Source organism: Enhydra lutris, unplaced genomic scaffold, assembly GCF_002288905.1.
Source record: "Enhydra lutris kenyoni isolate GAN:26980312 unplaced genomic scaffold, ASM228890v2 scaffoldscaffold7, whole genome shotgun sequence".
Classification (NCBI taxonomy): Eukaryota; Metazoa; Chordata; class Mammalia; order Carnivora; family Mustelidae; genus Enhydra; species Enhydra lutris.
The window spans coordinates 31,488,457-31,506,391 of record NW_019154091.1 but is presented as its reverse complement, the minus strand read 5'-3'; the positions used below and the strand labels follow the sequence as shown (position 1 = coordinate 31,506,391).

General features: G+C 39.1%; 1 protein-coding gene across 1 annotated transcript in view; it reads right to left on the bottom strand.

The window, feature by feature from the left end:
• Nucleotides 1–6,333: 6,333 nt before the first annotated feature.
• The window catches only part of LOC111142131 (carboxypeptidase M), a 70,071-nt gene continuing 58,469 nt past the window's right edge, over nucleotides 6,334–17,935 (bottom strand). The window contains exons 7-9 of the mRNA XM_022495110.1: nucleotides 17,334–17,486; nucleotides 9,173–9,321; nucleotides 6,334–6,869 (exon numbers count right to left, since the gene is read on the bottom strand). Coding sequence (XP_022350818.1) covers nucleotides 6,627–6,869; nucleotides 9,173–9,321; nucleotides 17,334–17,486 — 545 coding nt within the window. The 3' untranslated portion in view covers nucleotides 6,334–6,626. The remainder of the gene's footprint in view (nucleotides 6,870–9,172; nucleotides 9,322–17,333; nucleotides 17,487–17,935) is intronic.

Genomic DNA, 17,935 nt, shown 5'->3' with positions numbered 1-17,935 from the left:
TTACAGATAGCTTCATGTTGGTCCCCTGATTTAAATACAGAAAAAAAACTTAAATAATTCTATTTCTTGTTTAATATTATCGCAAATGTTCTGGGGTTCATTTTAGACTTGTAGACTTCTCTATGAAACAGCTACTTTTGTTTCACCACTGTACTCTTAAACCCTTTTACTGCAACAAAGTTCATTTGCATTCTCTCTCGAGTCATTTTCATCTTAATGGAGTGGGAAGGGCTAAATTCAAATAGCAGATATGGTACTTGCTTTGTGACCTTAGAATTAGGGACAAATCTATAGAGCCTACAATAGGGTCTGGCAGGTAGTAAAGACTTATAAATAGTAGCTTTCAATTACTTTTCTTGTATCCATTTATAACCATTACCACTCCAAACCCCAGCTGGATTAGCCTTGAATTAATCCTATCTTTTCCCCTTCTACATTGTCTCAACTCTTAGGTACTTCGTTCACACTTAAATGTACTGATATGTTGCTTTGTATCTTCACTCCAAAAGCAGGTTGTAACATCTGTTTGTATCCCCCCCCCCCAACCCCCCGCCAGTGCCTAATACAACGCATTGTGTGCACAGGAGGCATTCAGTAAAGCATGATTGTCAAGGAAAACAGTCGGGTATATTTCACAAATTTATAAGAGGAAAAGACAGTTTTAAAAAATACCCAGAAAAAAGTTTGCAGTGTTTCAATAATTGCAGTAAATTACTTTAAAAGGAAAAGAGAAACAGTCTAACAAAACAGTGGTTTTCCAAAGTTGATACGGTATCAGAATTTAACAGAATTGGTAAGGTTTTGCTTAAAACATCCCTCTGTATTAAGTTTTTCCACCTTTTCTCATGTTTATTTTGTTCTTTTTTAAGAGGCAAGTGAGAAGACCAAATCTCTTTAATTAAACACTTTTCTGACCACAAGGTGGAAGCACTACTCTGGGAATTCTCTGCAGGCATCCTTTGATGGTAGGTAGACCCCTAAGGGGATAGAACACTCAGGACAGCTTGCTGGGCTAGAGAGCAAAGACGTGGTGGAGATCTGCTCTTGCTTGTTAAAATACAAACTTCCCACCTTGGTCCTTGAAATCCTTTGGTATTCATCCTTCAGAACTTCATGTCCGTGGTAAATAAGGGAAAATAATTTTTAAATTAACTTTGACTTAAGTGCTATTTCAGCATAAGCTCTGGAAATGTTTAATGAATGTGTTAAGAAGATGTAGCAATTACCTGTGTAAAGTGGTGTCCCAAACTTTTGAGGTTGCAGTCTTTAAATCATTTGCTTTTCTTTCATTATAAAAAACAGAAAAGCAAAAATTGTAAATAATAGAAAATTTCAAAAATGAAGTTGGAAAAACAAAAGCACATAATTTTGCCATCCAGAAACTGGATAAATCATTTGCTATACTTTCCCCTAATCTAATGTTTTAAAATTAAGTCCATTTTAAAATTGCATCTTGCTTTCTGTGGGAGTGGGGAGTAACGGACCCTCTAAAGAACTGTAAATATTGAAGTCTAGCTAAAATGTTCCAGGGAACTTCTGCCAAAGGGGTTTCTATATATAATGAATTCTCTTGAAAAGAGATAACATTTTTTTCCCATTTACTAAGTTGAGGTATTCATCATTTTTTAGAAATTGTTACCTCTAAATTAGCCATTTTGTACTCAGCCATGTCTCATTTAAACCGTTATTACATGTTTCAGAGGGCAAACTTGTCTGTCCTTGGCCAGAAATTTGACATCAGGGGTTACAGTGATGAGGGTTGGGGGCTGTTAATTTTCCAATTTCAAGTCTTTTTTTAACTATGCCCTGTGTTTCAAAAGCACTTTGAAATCAACAAAATTTATTACTTAGGACAAAGACTTCTCCCTATACCAGCATTTCCCAAAATATGTTTGGTAATCAAGGAATATAAGTTCAAAGGGATGGTACTAGGCTAAACTATTTAAGGAAATGGTTCTCTTAAGTATGTTTGGAAAATCCATTTCTTTTCTGCATGATTTCTTGGTGACTTTAATACAGTAATGAGCATTCTGAAGTTTGCAATTTTTTTTTTTTAATCAGAAGGCACATTTTTTCATCCATCATTTGCCCCATGGTACAAAATTTAGATTTAGGATGAGTATTTTTATCATAACTGTCCTGGAGTGACTGGATTTTGAAGAGTTGTTGCATTATTACTGCCTAATAAAAAGATCATAAATTTGGTCTTGTCCAGGCTTTATTTGGTGGTCATCAGTTCTGTCTAGTATGTGGACTTTGTTACATTTGCATATTTGTTTTTAAGGTAATGGTAATGGAAGGAAACCATATTCATTGCTTACGTGAATATTCTTTATTAAGAATCAGGAGGGTCACCTGGACGCCTCAGCTGGTTAAGCGTCTGCCTTTAGCTCAGGTCATGATCTGGGGGTCCTGGGATTGAGCCCTGCATCAGGCTCCCTGCTCAGCAGGGAGCCTGCTTTCCCTCTCCATTTACTCCCCACCTCCACCCTGCTCATGTTCTTGCTCTCTCTCAAATAAATAAGTAACATCTTAAAAAGAAAAGTAATATTCTGAATTTACTAATTTCAGAGTTAGTGATGGTCCCTTCCCAATAAACTTTGTTTTAGACAATTTGTGCAAGTTCTTAATTATAGTACAGAAAAAAGTGACTGAGAAAACTTATAAATCAGCTGTGAAACATCTATAAAAGGCTGTGGAGTAGTTCATATGCTAAGGCAGGATAAGATGTTTTGTGGTGAGCAGATACTCTGCTCATTAGTGATAGAAGGTAAAGTCTCTAATGCAGTTAAACTCTTTCCCTAACCTGTTTTAGGTATTGTGATGTGGTTTGTTTTTGTTGTTGGGTGTTTTTTTTTTTTTTTTTTTTGGTTCTTCAGTAATCATTTTCTCTTGCCTTCCCACATCTGAAGTCATGAGGAAGTTATAAGGGATCTGTCATAAAATAGACAACTGTATTGTCACCATAGAATAAAAAGCAAACTTCTTTATAAGTAGTTTACCCTGTTGCAATGAGATAGTATCCTCTGCTCATTTTTTCTGGATGCCCTAGGAGAAGGTATTTCCAATCCAGTATCAGATATTTTTACTTTCTAAAGCTGGAGGTAACTTCTTTTAACAGTTTTAAAAACATTACAAATGCAAATTCACTTCTGGAACAAAACACAACATTTCTTAGACTTTCAAAAATGCTAAGAGGCTTTTAAAAATATTTCTGCTCTGGATCTGATATTTGAGCACCAAAATCAAAATGACACCTGTGGGGACTTAACATTTCTCCAAAATACTCCCTTCATTTAGATTCATTCATGTGAATATTTATCATAATTTAGATACATGAAAAAAAGCTGTTAGTTCAGGAGATTCCTTGGCTATTGTTAAATGCTCATTCCAGGGATGCCTGGGTGGCTCAGTTGGTTGGACGACTGCCTTCGGCTCAGGTCATGATCCCGGAGTCCCAGGATCGAGTCCCGTATCGGGCTCCCAGCTCCATGGGGAGTCTGCTTCTCCCTCTGACCTTCTCCTCGCTCATGCTCTCTCTGTCTCTCTCTCAAATAAATAAATAAATCTTTAAAAAAAAAATGCTCATTCCAGCTAGCCAGTGTTTCAGTTTTTAGGTCAATTCTGTTTGTATCTGAAGCAAAAGACCTGGTCTTTAATGCCTTCAAAATATTTATGCCACCTAGTGTTAATTATCCTTTCTCTTCCTGGGCAAGTACCAGAAAGGACATCAGAATATGGCATCTTAAACGACAGTTTTTGATAGTCACAGAATCCATCAGACAGGGGCCTTCATTTAACAGGTAAGGAAACTGAATGTGGGGTGGGTTTGAACTCAGGGTCCTTGCCTTCTAATTAAAATTTTTTTCTCATTCCATCTACTTCTCATCTCATTCTCTTATAAACATTTACCATGTTGTTTCCTCCATAAACAGAATTGCACCTGAACTTAGAACCTGAGGATCATAATAACCTCCAGTCTAAGAGGGTAAGAGGATAGTAGGAAAGATGTCATGTGGGGAGATTTGGGGCTCTGGTCTGAGTGTAGTTGGAATTGCATGGTGGTTTCTCCCCTTGGACACTTGGTTAGTGGAGGTCCAATCATACTAGACCCTCACCACAAAGTTTACTTCTGAGCACTTTGCTGCAAAATATGTGCCCTGAACATGCTCTGTATTAAGTTCAGGTTTGGTTTAGATTTGGTTTGGAGTTTGTTTTACTTGTCTCTAAATGATTTTGATAGAATTTCTGATTTTAAAAACATTATTTCCTTAAGGAATTTACATGAAGGCTTGTAAACCAGTTCAGGTTTTGGTTCATGTTCCTTTGAAAATTGGAATCTTAGAAAAGTTAGAACTCAGAATGTCTGACTGAAAAATAAGGCTTGATGGGAAACTGAGTTCTGTGTGTGTGCATTGTAGCATATCAAAATCATTTCTGTAATATTAATACATACTTTCAAGTATATAATAAATTAGTTTATTTAAATAAAAATTATCCAGATATTCAAATTATTACCAGATTTTATAAGAGATAAAAGGACTACAAATGCTGTTTAGATAAACAAGTATGATTTTGTGCATGTGGATTAAGCTTGGCACAGGAATAGTTCCTACATGCCCAGTGGCTTCCATTCATTTGTGGTTCTCACGCATTCATCACATAGCAAGTGCAGTAGAGTTTCATTTTCAGATCCTAGGGAACATTCAGTTTAAAGAACCAAGGAAACTCACATTCCATGAGCAATACACAGCATTTTGAAGTCTGATTAGGAGTTGCTATTTTTTGGTTTGATGTTTCCCGCCCTTAATTCTTACATAAAATATTTTAAGATAGGTTAACTCTCATGACAGTGGAGAATAGTTGCTTCAGTTGAGTACTAATGGTAAAAATTTTGTTTTTCAATATAAAAGTAGCTTATGTTGTTAACTGGTAACATAATACATTTACTATGAACCTTAGGATAACTGCAAAGCATACTAAAAACACTATATTTGAATTTATTTGTTGATACATACTTGAAAACTCTTCTGTCAGTTGTTACTGAGCTGGAGATTGCCAAAGCATAGGATCTCGTTTGACAAAATGACTCAAAGCCCAACACAGTCTCTGGGAGAGACTGGGTATAGGTTCATGGAACTCTTTGTTCACTCATTCCTTCAGTTTCTACTATGTACTGGGCTCTGAAGATAGAAAAATGAATTTTTCAAACTAATTGAACAGACCCTCAAAGCTCACATTCTGTTAGGGAAAAATCACACATGAGAGTAGATCATAATACACTTGTAAATTCAAAACAGAGGTAACCCATTTAATTTGAGCACCAAAGAGGAAAGGTCTCCAGATTGACTGGGAGGAAGTAGAAAGGATTGGGAGGGATCATGGTCAGCAAAGGCTTTCTGGAGGAGTTGACACCTGCACTGAGTTATAAAGGAGTGGGAAAGGAGTGGTGGTGGGTCAGAATGGTGCTGACACGCAGGACACAAACTGTGCATTAGGTGTATAGAAACTATAAGCAAGTTAATTGTTGTTTTTTGTTTTGAGTAGACCTTCTTCCCCAGTGCCGTGTGGAAGACAGATTTGAAGAGAAGGCGAGGCACAAGAGACCAGTAAAACTGTTGAAATGGTGCCAGTGAATCACGATGGCCTAAACTTGATGTTACCAGCCATGGAGAGAGAAGAATCAACATTTTATAATTCACATCAGTCTTTCGTGACTGACTGACTCTGGGCTGAGGGAAGAGGAGAAAATATCAAGGATGACTCTCAGGTTTCAAGTTCAGTGATACCAGAGACAAGTACGGGGACTATGAGCAGCTCCAGGGAGAAAAATATGTTCAGTTTCAACATCATTGAGTGTGAGGTACCTGTGGGTCAAACCCAGGTGGATATGTACAATGGGAAGTTGGGACTTGAGTTTGAAGCTCAGGCAAGATGCTAGAATTACACATCTGGAGGTCATCAGCATGACAGAACTGTGGCATCTGAGTGCAGAATGGAGGGACTTAATTGAACTGTTGGTTTGGGGCTCTGTAGATAGAACCTTGTCATCCCATCAGGCCCATGGTTTTTCTTGAGCCACTGAGACATGGTTGCCTCTTTCCACTATTTCCTTAGCAATTTGTGAAATGAAATATGTCCCAGTCCTATCATCATTTCTCCCTGTGCTGAGAAGTAATTATATATGGCACTTAACTGTATCTTCCCATATAGCACTCATGGCGAGGTTCTGTAGATAGTTCATCTACTCCATGTAGATGTTCATCTTCATTGCTTATATTCACCTGGCTCTCTGTGTACAAAATTTGTTCTTTTTTTTTTTTCCTTGCAGGAACTTCTTTCTTGATTCTCAAGTTTTTCTTATAAATTCCTAAGACAACTTCAAGATTAAGTATAAGTGGACAGTACTTGAAAGGTGTCTTCCATTCGTCAAGATTAAATCATTCCTTTTGTTATCGCCACACATTGTTTGTTGTAGTTTGAAAACAACCATTTCTCTCCTTAGGGAAGGACCATGGTGTTTCTTCAGTCAAGGTCCCACAGAGGGAGTTCAAAGAGTTGCAGCAACCTGGTGTGAGTAATCCCTGATTCCAGGTGGTGATGGGGGTTGGGTTTCACATTTTGCTTTATTTGACAAACATGTGAAAGACAGTCACTAAAAATAAGAACAGACCAGGCTTTGTTGCGGCTGAGTGGCTTGGCAAATCACTATACAGAGGAATCTTAGGACATGAAGGATTTGATACTGGGATAGAATCCAGCTGTCCTCTGAAGGGAAGTAAAATATCCTTTTTAAGAGCACTGAAGTTCTGGGATTTTTCTGGAATAACCACCTTTGTGAGGTATGGATTGTGTCCAGGGACTGTAACCTGAGAGGAAACAAAAAAACAATCATCTGAGTGATTGCAGATGTTTCGTGGTGCCAACACTAAAAACACTGACATCCACCACTAAAATGTAGCCTTTATGAAGCACACATGACCAGCTGCCAGGCCTCCCAGGCTAGGAACAGCTTCAGGTCGACTCACTGAATGAGCTGTTCAGGGCCTGTTCCCTGGAGTTACGAAGTGAAATAACGCAACCAGTCCTTTATCTGGAAATGTAAGCTAGGAGAAGGAAGCCACAGACTGGTGCTCTCCCCATCATTTTTATGGAGAGCAAAGGTCAAGATTTGACTGTTACCCTTTGTTCCAACTCTGTACTTAATATCCTGATTGGGTATAGAGATTATTAATAAGTGGAATTCTGTTCTCAATTTATTCCACTTTCCTTGCAGCTGATCTAAGTGTACAAGTTTATTGCTTCCTCGAAAGGCTTTGATTTTACCTGGCTTTCTCCCCGAGTCTGAATCTTCAGCTAGATTGATTGATTTCAGTGGAACAAATCAGGAAAAAGAGGACAAATGCTAAACTAAATAGAGATGATATCTACTGAGAAAGACCTTTTTAAAAAGCAGCTTTATTTACGTATTTGACAGGAAGAGAGGGAGCATGAAAGACCAAGGGAGTGAGCAGGGGCAAGCCCCCCATTCGGGGTTGGGGGAGTGAGAGGGAAAAGTAGTCTCTCCACGCAGCAGAGAGCCTGACTGGGGGCTCAATCCCAGAACCCTGGGATCATGACCTGAGCTGAAGGCAGACCCTTAACCAACTGGGCCACCCAGGTGCCCCTGAGAAATACTTTTATTATATATGGAAAAGGAAAAGAATGGGGGAAATCATTTACATAAGCACCAACTGGTATATATTTTAGTAATTCATTTCAGCTTACAAAGTCTTGCCTTCCAGCCTTGTCCTAGAACTAGCAGCTAAAGCCAACAGGTACTACATTAGTCTAAAAGGAAATGAACAACTCATAACTTTATAAAGGTGTGACTTATTTTTGGGATTACATAAAAGTAACTTAGATTCATTATAAGGACCCCCCCACACACACACACTTTTTTCATGGAATGGAAATGTCACTGTAACAGGAGAAGCCTTTTTAGGCAAAAATTTACAGTGAATTGAGGTCTTTCCAGTTCTAGGAGAAATTCTTAGGATTAACAGCTGATGGGCCCCACTGCTGGGCTCTGTAGGAATAACCTGTGAAACAGAGAAGCTCTGAATCCTACAGTTTTATGAATTGCAAAACATGTCTTTCATTACTTCACCTTTAGGACATAACAAAATACAAAACCAGTTTTTACTACCAAGTAGATGACCACCTCTTCCCAGGAGCCTCTCTGCACAGAATAACTGCTTGTAGCTCACAACAGATCCACTAGGCAAAACAGAAGAATCTTGAGAGTCTTAGAGAAAGTCATATCAAGGTGGAAGAGGCACAATCTGGCCAACTAAATCAGGTACTTATTCATTTAGTGCATTCACATACATCTAATTTGGGCTCAACCTAGTCCCAGCCTCCCTCTATGAATAAATGACTCAAACATCTTCATAGAACTAAACCTGGAACTTTACTTGCATTGATTAGAACTCACCACCATTTGCTTATGAAAGGGCTGGAAAATAGGTCTGTCACTTGCTTTATATAGAGGTAAAATTTATGGATCAAATTTTTTAAATCATGAATTTTAGGGAACTTGTGTCTCAATCCATTTTTTTTTAAAGATTTTATTTATTTATTTGACAGAGATCACAAGTAGGCAGAGGCAGGCAGAGGGATGGGGGGAAGCAGGCTCCCTGCTGAGCAGAGAGCCTGACTCGGGGCTTGATCCCAGGATTCTGGGATCATGACCTGAGCCGAAGGCAGAAGCTTTAACCCACTGAGTCACCCAGGCCGCCCCCACCAATCCATTTTTTAATAGCACAAATTATGTTTCATGAAATGGGCATTGAAATGGTATTCCATGAAACTTGAAAGTACTTTGGCTACATTGTTTAATTATTCTTACTACTAATAAGGTTCATTCCATCTTTTATCATAGAACATATCGCAATAGGTTTTGGCTTCTATTTAAAATACTGTCAGTTGGGAAAAAAACATGATTTGTTTTGTATGTTCCTATTATTCCCACCTCTCCCATTCCCTGCCAAATGCAAGGCTGAAGATGTCCTTTCCTTCTGTCCTGATGTATCTACTTTTGGGACTTCCCAATCTTATTTCAGATTCTTTCTAGGCAAGTACTACAATTTCTGAAATGCTTTAGTAATAACAGTAAGGGTTGTATACTTACATTTATTACATAGGACCCAGGCAAGAGAAGAAGATAATACTCTCCAAATTTGTTGGTTCTGTAAGGGCAGATATGTTTTCTGTCTTGGACTTCTACAATTACATTGGGTAATGGATTTCCATTCTGATCAAAAACTTGACCCTTTACACCTGCAAGACAAAAACAACATTAAATGTTAACACTACATTTTACGACCTGTGAAAAAATATTCTTGTAGTTATTTAAGAGAAACACACCCAATATTTATTAAGCTGCTTGGATAATAAGTATTTAAGGCAAACCTTTCCAAAAAATTGAGATCTAATTGTCATAAAACATTAGTGTCAGATGTACAACATAATGATTTGATAAATGTATATTTGTGAAATGATCACAATATAGCTAGTTAACATAGTTCAATATTTTTTGTTTTGTTTTTATAAATGGATGTTAAATTTTGTTAAATTTTTTTCTGCATGTATTGGGATGATCATATTATTTTTATCTTTCATTTTGTTGATGTGGTTTATCAGGCCGATTGATTTTGCGCATGTCAAGCCCTCCTTGCATCCCTGGAATAAATTCCACTTGATCAAGGTCTTTTTAATGTGTTGCTGAAGCTGGTTTGCTAATACTTTGTTGGAGGATTTTTGCATCTATGTTCATCAGGGATATTGGCTTCTAATTTTCTTGTAGTGTCACTGGGTTTGCTACCAGGGTAATAATGCTGGCCTTGGAAAAGGAGTTTGAGGACTGGTATTAAATCATCTTTAAATGGTGGAATTCACCAAGGAAGCCATCTAGTCTTGGGTTTTTGTTTGAATTAGCAATCAAAAACATGCCAAAAATCTCCTTACTAGGAAAGGGTCTGTTGAAATTTTCTATTTTTTCCTGATTCAGTCTTGGTAGGTACTTGCTTTTATGGATTTCATTATCATCTAGGTTGTCCAGTTTGGGGGTATATAACTGTTTAGTCTTTTATGATCCTCTTCATTTCTGGGGTACAGTTGCAACATCTCTTTCATTTCTGATTTTGAGTTCTTGCTCTCTTTCTTGGTGAAACTAAGCTAAAGGTTTATCTTTTCAAAAAAACAGCTCTTAGTTTTATTGATTTATTCTATTGTCTTTTTAGTTTCTATTTCATTTAATTCTGTTTGGATCTTTGTTTCTTCATATTCCTTTGAGCTTTTTTTCTTTCTTTTTTTAGTTCGTTGAGGTGTAAAGTTAGGTTGAGATTTTCAAAAAATTTTAAATCCAGTATAGTTAACATACAGTGTTATATTAGATTCAGGTGTACAATACAGTGATTCAGCAATTCTGTAAGATCTCTGTTTCTTAATGCAGGCATTTATCTCTCTGAACTTCTCAGATCTGCTTTTGCTGCATCCCTTAAGTTTTGGTATGTTGTATTTTCATTTCAAGATTTTGATTTCTCTTCTGACCTACTGGTTGTGTGGTGGCACGCTGTTTCATCTCTGAATATTTGTGAATTTTCCAGTTTTCTTCTAGTAATCGATTTCTAATTTTATACCACCGGGGTTGGAAAACATAGTTGATATGATTTCAGTCTTTGTAAATTTTTTAAAAAGATTTTATTTGAGGGGCACCTGGGTGGCTCAGTTGGTTAGGCGACTGCCTTTGGCTCAGGTCATGATCCTGGAGTCCTGAGATCGAGTCCCATATCGGGCTCCCAGCTCCATGGGGAGTCTGCTTCTTCCCCTGACCTTCTCCCCCTCTCATTCTCCCTCTCTCTCTCTCTCTCAAATAAATAAATAAAATATTAAAAAAAAAAAGATTTTATTTGAAAGAGAGCAAGAGTGAAAGAAGGCACCAGCAGGGAGAAGGGCAGAGGGAGAGGGAAGAGTGCTCCCCACTGAGCAGGGAGCCTGATGTGGGGCTCGATCCCAGGACCCTGGGATCATGACCTGAGCCAAAGGCAGATGCTTAAACAACTGAGCCACCCAGGTACCCCAGTCTTTGTAAATTAAGACTTATTTTGTGGCATGACATATGATTTATTCTAGAGAATGTTCCATGTGCACTTAAAGAAAATGTGTATTCTGATGCTGTTGAATGGAATGCTCTGTATATGTTAAGTATCATTTTCTGTCTGGATGACCTATCCATTGATGGAAAGTGGGATATTAAAGGCCTTGCTGTTACTATATTGCTGTCTATTTTATCCTTTAGGTCTGTTAATGTTTGCTTTATATAGTTAAGTACTCCTATGTTATATCATTTTGTTGGATTGACTCCTTTAAAATTCTATAATAACCTTGTTTCTTACTGGTTTCTTAAAGTCTGTTTTGTCTGATGTAAGTATAGCTATCCCAGCTTTCTTTTGGTTTCCATTTGTATGGAGTATCTTTTCCACCCCTTCACTTTGAGTCTGTTGTGTCCTTATATCTGAGGTGAGTCTCCTATAGGCAACATATATAGATGGGTCTTATGGTTTTTTATTTTTTTTAATCTATCCAGTCACTCTCTTGATTGGAGAATTTTTTTTAAAAGACTTTTTTAGGGGCACCTGGGTGGCTCAGTGGGTTAAAGCTCTGCCTTTGGCTCAGGTCATGATCCCGGGGTCCTGGGATCGAGCCCCACATCGGGTTCTCTGCTCCGTGGGAAGCCTGCTTTCTCCTCTCTCTCTGCCTGCTTGTGATCTCTGTCAAATAAATGAATGAAATCTTTAAAAAAAAAAAAAACTATATACCTTTTAAAAAAATAAGGACTTTTTTATTTGACAGAGAAATCACAAGCAGGCAGGGCAGAGAGGCAGGCAGAGAGAGAGGGGGAAGCAGACTCCCCACTGAGCAGAGAGCCTAATGTGGGTGTCAATCCCAAAACCCCGAGATCATGATCTGAACCTAAGGCAGAGACCCAACTCTGGGGTCCTAAGGCCTGAGCCACCCAGGCACCCCTTGATTGGAAAATTTAGTCCTTAAAGCAATTACTGATAATTATGTACTTATTACCATTTTGATCATTGTTTTCTGGCTGTTTTGTAATTCCTTTGCAATCTGTTGGTTTTCTGTAGTGGTATGCTTAGATTCCTTCATCTTTTTTTACATGTAGGTTTTAGCTTTGGTTACCTTGACACTTAAGTAAAACTGTAACAGTCTATTTTAAGTTGGTAATAACATGATTGCATTCTAAACCTTTGTATGTTTACTCCCTCCTGCCTACATTTTACATCTCATTACCTTGTATATCCATTAACAAACTATTTTAGTTATTTTTCCTACTTTGTCTTTTTAACCTTCATAATAGTTTTGTAAGTGATTAGTCACTACATTTACAACATTAGATTGTTCTGAATTTTATTAAAGATTTACCTTTACCAGTGAGTTTTTGTGTTACTAATTAGTACCTTTTCATTTCAGCCTAAGGAAGTTTCCTTAACCTTTCTTGTAAGCCTGGTCTAGTGGCGATGAACTCCTTAACTTTTGCTTGTCTAGAAAATCCTTTCTCTCTCCTTCAATTATGAAGGACAGCTTTGCCAGATATTTTTGGTTGGCAGTTATTTTCTTTTAGTATTTTGAATATATTGTGATACTCCATTCTGGCTTGCAAAGCTTCTACGGAGGGAAAAAAACAAAAAACAAAAAACTTTGATAATATTATGGGATTCCCTTGTATGTAACAAGTTGTTTTTCTCTTGCCACTTTTAAGATTTTCTAGCTTTAACATCTGATGCTTTGATTATAACATGTCTTGGTGTGGGTCTGAGTTCATCTTATTGGGAACTCTCCGGCCATCCTGGATCTGGAGGTCTGTTTCCTTCCCCAGGTTAGGGAACTCTTCAGCCATTCATACAAGTTTTCTGTCCCTTTCTCTCGCTCTTCTCTTTCTGGGACCCCTGTAATGCAGATGTTGGTATGCTCGATGTTGTCTCATAAGTCCCTTAAACTATCTCTACTCTATTTCCTTCTTCTCTTTTTGCTACTCTGACTGGATTAGTTCCATTGCCCTGTCTTCAAGTTCACTGATTTTTCTTCATCTAGTCTGATGTTGAATCTGTTGGTACTCTTCACCTGTGTGACTTCTATTTGGTGGTGTCTTCTAGTACCTCTTTGTTGAAATTCTCATTTCATTCATGCACTATTCTGAGTTCAGTGAGCATATTTATGGTCCTTATTGGAACTTGTTTTTTTTTTTAAGATTTTATTTATTTATTTGACAGAGAAGGAGAAAGAGAAAGAGTGCATGCACAGGAACAGGGGCAGAGGGAGAAGCAGGCTCCCTGCTAAGCAAGGAGCCTGATATGGGACTAGATCCCAGGATCCTGGATCATGACCCGAGCTGAAGGCAGCAGCTTAACCAGCTGAGCCACCCAGGGATCCCTACTGGAACTCTTTATCAGTTAAGTCACTTATCACCATTTCAGTAAGGTCTTTTTTGAGGCTTTATCTTGGGTTTTTTTGTTTGGAATATGGTCTTCCAGTCCTGGAGGAGTGGTCTTTTGTAGACGAACCTCCTCATTCAACTCTGTGCTAGTTCTTAGTTGTTTCTCAAACCTTTGTGATCGTTTCTATGTTTAGTAGTTCCCAGTAGTTGAGGTTGTGCCCATACCTATCAGTACCTAGAGTCAAGCAGATTGTACGCCAGACCCTCAGACAGAAGTTTTTGAAGTATGCAGATGAACCTCTTTTAGGGGAAGACAGGGATGGATGTGCCTCCGATTCCCTTTACACCAAGCCCTGGGGTGAGAGCCAGTTAAGAGCTGTTTGCTAGTGTCCTGTTGGAGCCATGAACACAAACACTGAACACATGAACACTGGCTACCAGAGCCACTGAGAGATATCCCCTGGGTAGTAACCCCAAAAACTGGGGCACCAGATTCATGCACAGACTCCCTTTTGGGAGTGACTGGTGACCTGGACGGAGGGAGAGTGCAAACACGGTGTTTGCCGGCCTCCATCTTTGGAGAGTATTTCAGTAGACCCGTAGAGGTGTTAAATTGGATGCCTGCCCCTCAGATCAAAGCTTTAAGACCAGCAAACAGGGCTTTTCCACAGAAAACCCCTGGGCATCTTTCAGTTGGCTGGCTCTGCACTGGAGCACCTTTGTAGCCCCTTTAAGAACTATTTCCCAGTTCGCTATAGTCTTGAGGGTCTTGCGGATGCAAGCCCTGTGACTTTCAAAGCTAGGTGTTTTCAGGGATTGTTTGGGTGTGGCTTTTAAATCTGGCACAAAGGGGCTCAAACCTGCTGCTGGGAGCTGTGAGTTCCTTCCACGTGGTTGCTGCAGCAGGGGGGTGCATACAGCAGGACTGTGTCTCAGCCTCTCCTACCCACTGCAATATAAATTTATTCTCATTCGCCCAGCCTGTAGGAATGGCTCAGGTAGTTTCTGGGTTTCTTTCAGAAGAAACTGTCCCATATATAGCTATGGAGTCCGTGCGTCTGTGGGAGGAAATGAATTCAGGATCCTCCTACATTGCCATCTTGAACCAGAACTTGGTAAACTTATTTCTGAGGTAACTTAAAATACAGTCAAGCTAACAATCAGATTTATAGGCTAAATTTGTTTGTTGTCAAATATTCCATTTATAGCACCTGTGCTGAAAACCTAAATCCATGCCTGTCCTTTCCAAGTTGCTTACTCAGTCACCAAACTACTACAACATTGCCCTTGGTAGATTCCGCTAAATCCTAAATTAAAAATTGCCGGTGTATTTACAAGTTGGGGAGGTGGTGGTGCCTGGCTGGCTCAGTCAGTGGAGTATGTGATTCTTAATCTTGGGGTCATGAATTTGAGGCCCACATTGGCTGTAGAGATTACTTCAAAAAAAATGGCAGTGTAATAACTTACAATAAGATACTTACCTATGTGGGACTCAGTAGTTTTGTCTCATGGTCAAACTATATGGGAAACAATTATAATCACAAGATTGCTTGGAATCATGGAATTGAGTAATGGTGTCTTATTACTAATAACAGGAGTGAACATTTATCGTTAGTGTATTTTAGGCTGTATGGCAAATGCTTAACATGCATGTTCTTATTGAATCCTCACATTAATTCTATGACGTAGGCAATATCACACTTTCACAGATGAGGAGACTAAGGCTTTGGATTATTAAATAACCTTAAGCTCCCAAAGCCTGGCTGTAAATCCACACTACTCTCCAGAGCCCGTACTGAATCTGACACCATACCCCTCACATCAAAATTTCAGGAGTACAGCTAATAAAAGAACATTTTAAATGTTTTAACAGTTCACCTTCCACTGTGTTCACTTAGTGACACATCATCTTAATGACATGAGAAGAAGCCACAAGGAAAAAATGACCCTGAACTACCCCCAGACCAATTATTTACTGGAGCAGAAAAACACGAAACATATATTAGTTTCCTTCAGAAAAGTTTAAAATGTAAAAGTTTTGACAGCAACAAAATCTTTGCCTTAAACAGTAAGCAAACTTCTGGTTGACCCCAAGCTGCCTTTTACTTTCCTAAATTCTTGACTCTTCATTCCTTCCATCTTAAACCACAAGGGGGCAGGGTTGATGTGCTTATATATTTTTAAGTAGATTGTGCACACTTGGTTACAGGGACAGGCAGATAAATATTTATAAAACCTCGTGTAAATGGACTTGTAAGCTCTCCAAATTAATGATAGTCACGCTACAACGTGCATTGTTATTTCACCGTTTACAAAGCTCCTTCATTGGCATTATTATGTCACCACAATACTTCAGAGCCCACCTTAATTCAGCGCTTGGAAAATAACACTTACAGCTAGACTAAAATTCCAGAAAGACTAGTGAGGTTATGTGGAGCATATTTTTTGTTCAGCTGCACTCCCACGTCGATGTTGATAAAGGAGAAATTTTAGAATAGGCAGAGGAACACCAAATAAGGAAATATAATAGAAAGGCTAAATTACTATGTGCTCATGATGAAAATCCAGTAGCAAAATACCAGAATATTGATCAAGAGAGGACCCAGTAATCTTAATAAATGCTAAGAGGATGTTGATGAAAAATTACTTTTTAACATCCCTTATCACAGGGTATCAGCCTACTTCATACATGTCTCACCCCTCTGAATTCACCAATAATCTTTGTGTACCTGTGCTGTGGGGGTGCTGGAGGTTGGGGAGAGAAAAGGAGGGTGGGGCATGTATGGGCCAAGGGACGTTCTTAATTATCCTTGCACTCAGCCCTGGACCCCGTGTGCTTCTGACTCTTCCCTCCATCTCTCCAGCAGGTAGAAAGCTTTGCGGTGAAGCATGCAGACAGTTCTAGGAGTTGTGTGGTTATGCAACTCTCCTCGACACAAACCCACACCCACTTTAGCCCTGCATAGTGGCCTAACTACTATGCCGATCTCTGAAGCCATTCTGAACGGAATGAAAGCACTTGCACCCTGGCCATTCAGAGATGCAGCCTGACTAAAGAAGCTCAAACCCTACGACTCTACCACCATCACAGGCACCGTGTTTTTCTGGTGAGTGGTTTCCAAAGTGTGGTCCCCGGACCCACAGCACCAGCATGTCCTTGGGAAAGATGCGCCATTCAAGACGCACTAAATCAAACTCCAGGGCTGGGCCTGGCAGTCTGCGTTTTCACAAACCCTCAAGGGAGTCTGCTGTACAGGGTTGAGAACTACCACTCTTGCCCCGGTTGGTCTGTCCCCCTATGATAAAAGCTAGACAGCTGTCAAAGGACCAGGCTGGGAAGATGGCCAGCACCAGGTGGGTCATTGGGCAGTTGCAGTGTGTGAGCGCTTTGAAGCTAATGGTGTGCAGTCAGCACCCCGGTACTAGAAGAAGGCAAAATGGCACGTCTAGTGTTCTCTGGATCTGCGATACTGTGTGACAAGTGACAGGCAAACTGGGCATTTTCTAGATGGGTGATGACATAACAGAGTAATAACCTGTTTTCCTCAATCTTTTGCGAGATTTCCTGGTCATTCAATGTGAAAAAATTTGAAGTACTCTGGATTTTTCACCCCCATATTAAAAGCCACACATCATGCTCTCTTCTATGAGCTGACGGGCATTGCATTTCTCACGCGCTATAGATATTCCTGCAGAGAACATTCTTAATCATTAGTTCTGGTACTCAAATGAGGCTATACCAGGAAAACAAATAGGGGCTTGCATTTCCTCAACCCAAAGGTTTTGCCAGATGCTATGTCTCGTGTTAAAAGGAATTAATAAAAAAAATCTTACAAACCTAGGTGCACCTGTTTTATATATTCAATCAGTGAGGCCTTGTTTTTATTCCAGAAGAATGGAAGCTTCTCCTCATGAGGATATTTACAGCATGACAGCTCCAATGTAATTTCAAAACACTGGGCCCAGACGTAGTTGTAATCTTGCATTCCACCTAAACACAAACATATTTAATTTTTTAAGGTCTAAAATTGGAATGCAGTCAAGTATCCTGTACCTTGGGGACAAGTGAATCAGACAGTTCCAAGGAAAGTACATGTGAACAGGAAAAGATGAATCTGACATATTCGCATGTAAACTCATGCGAACTTGACATTTTATTAGCCAGGCACGAACAGGCAATCCTAAATACTCCCATATGGGTTACTAGATCAGAGCGGACCCAGGTTCAACCATGTACCCACAGAGGGGGAGGGGGAGGGTCATTCCTTTTTTGTCGATCACACAATACAAAAAGGATTCATCAGCATACATTTCTTCGTAAATTACATTCTGAAACACACATAGAATGATACTTTTTAAAAATTATTCACAAACCATTCATAAATACACTAGGTAAGCTAAGTACACTCATCTGGAGAATAATGGCTAACATTTAGTGAT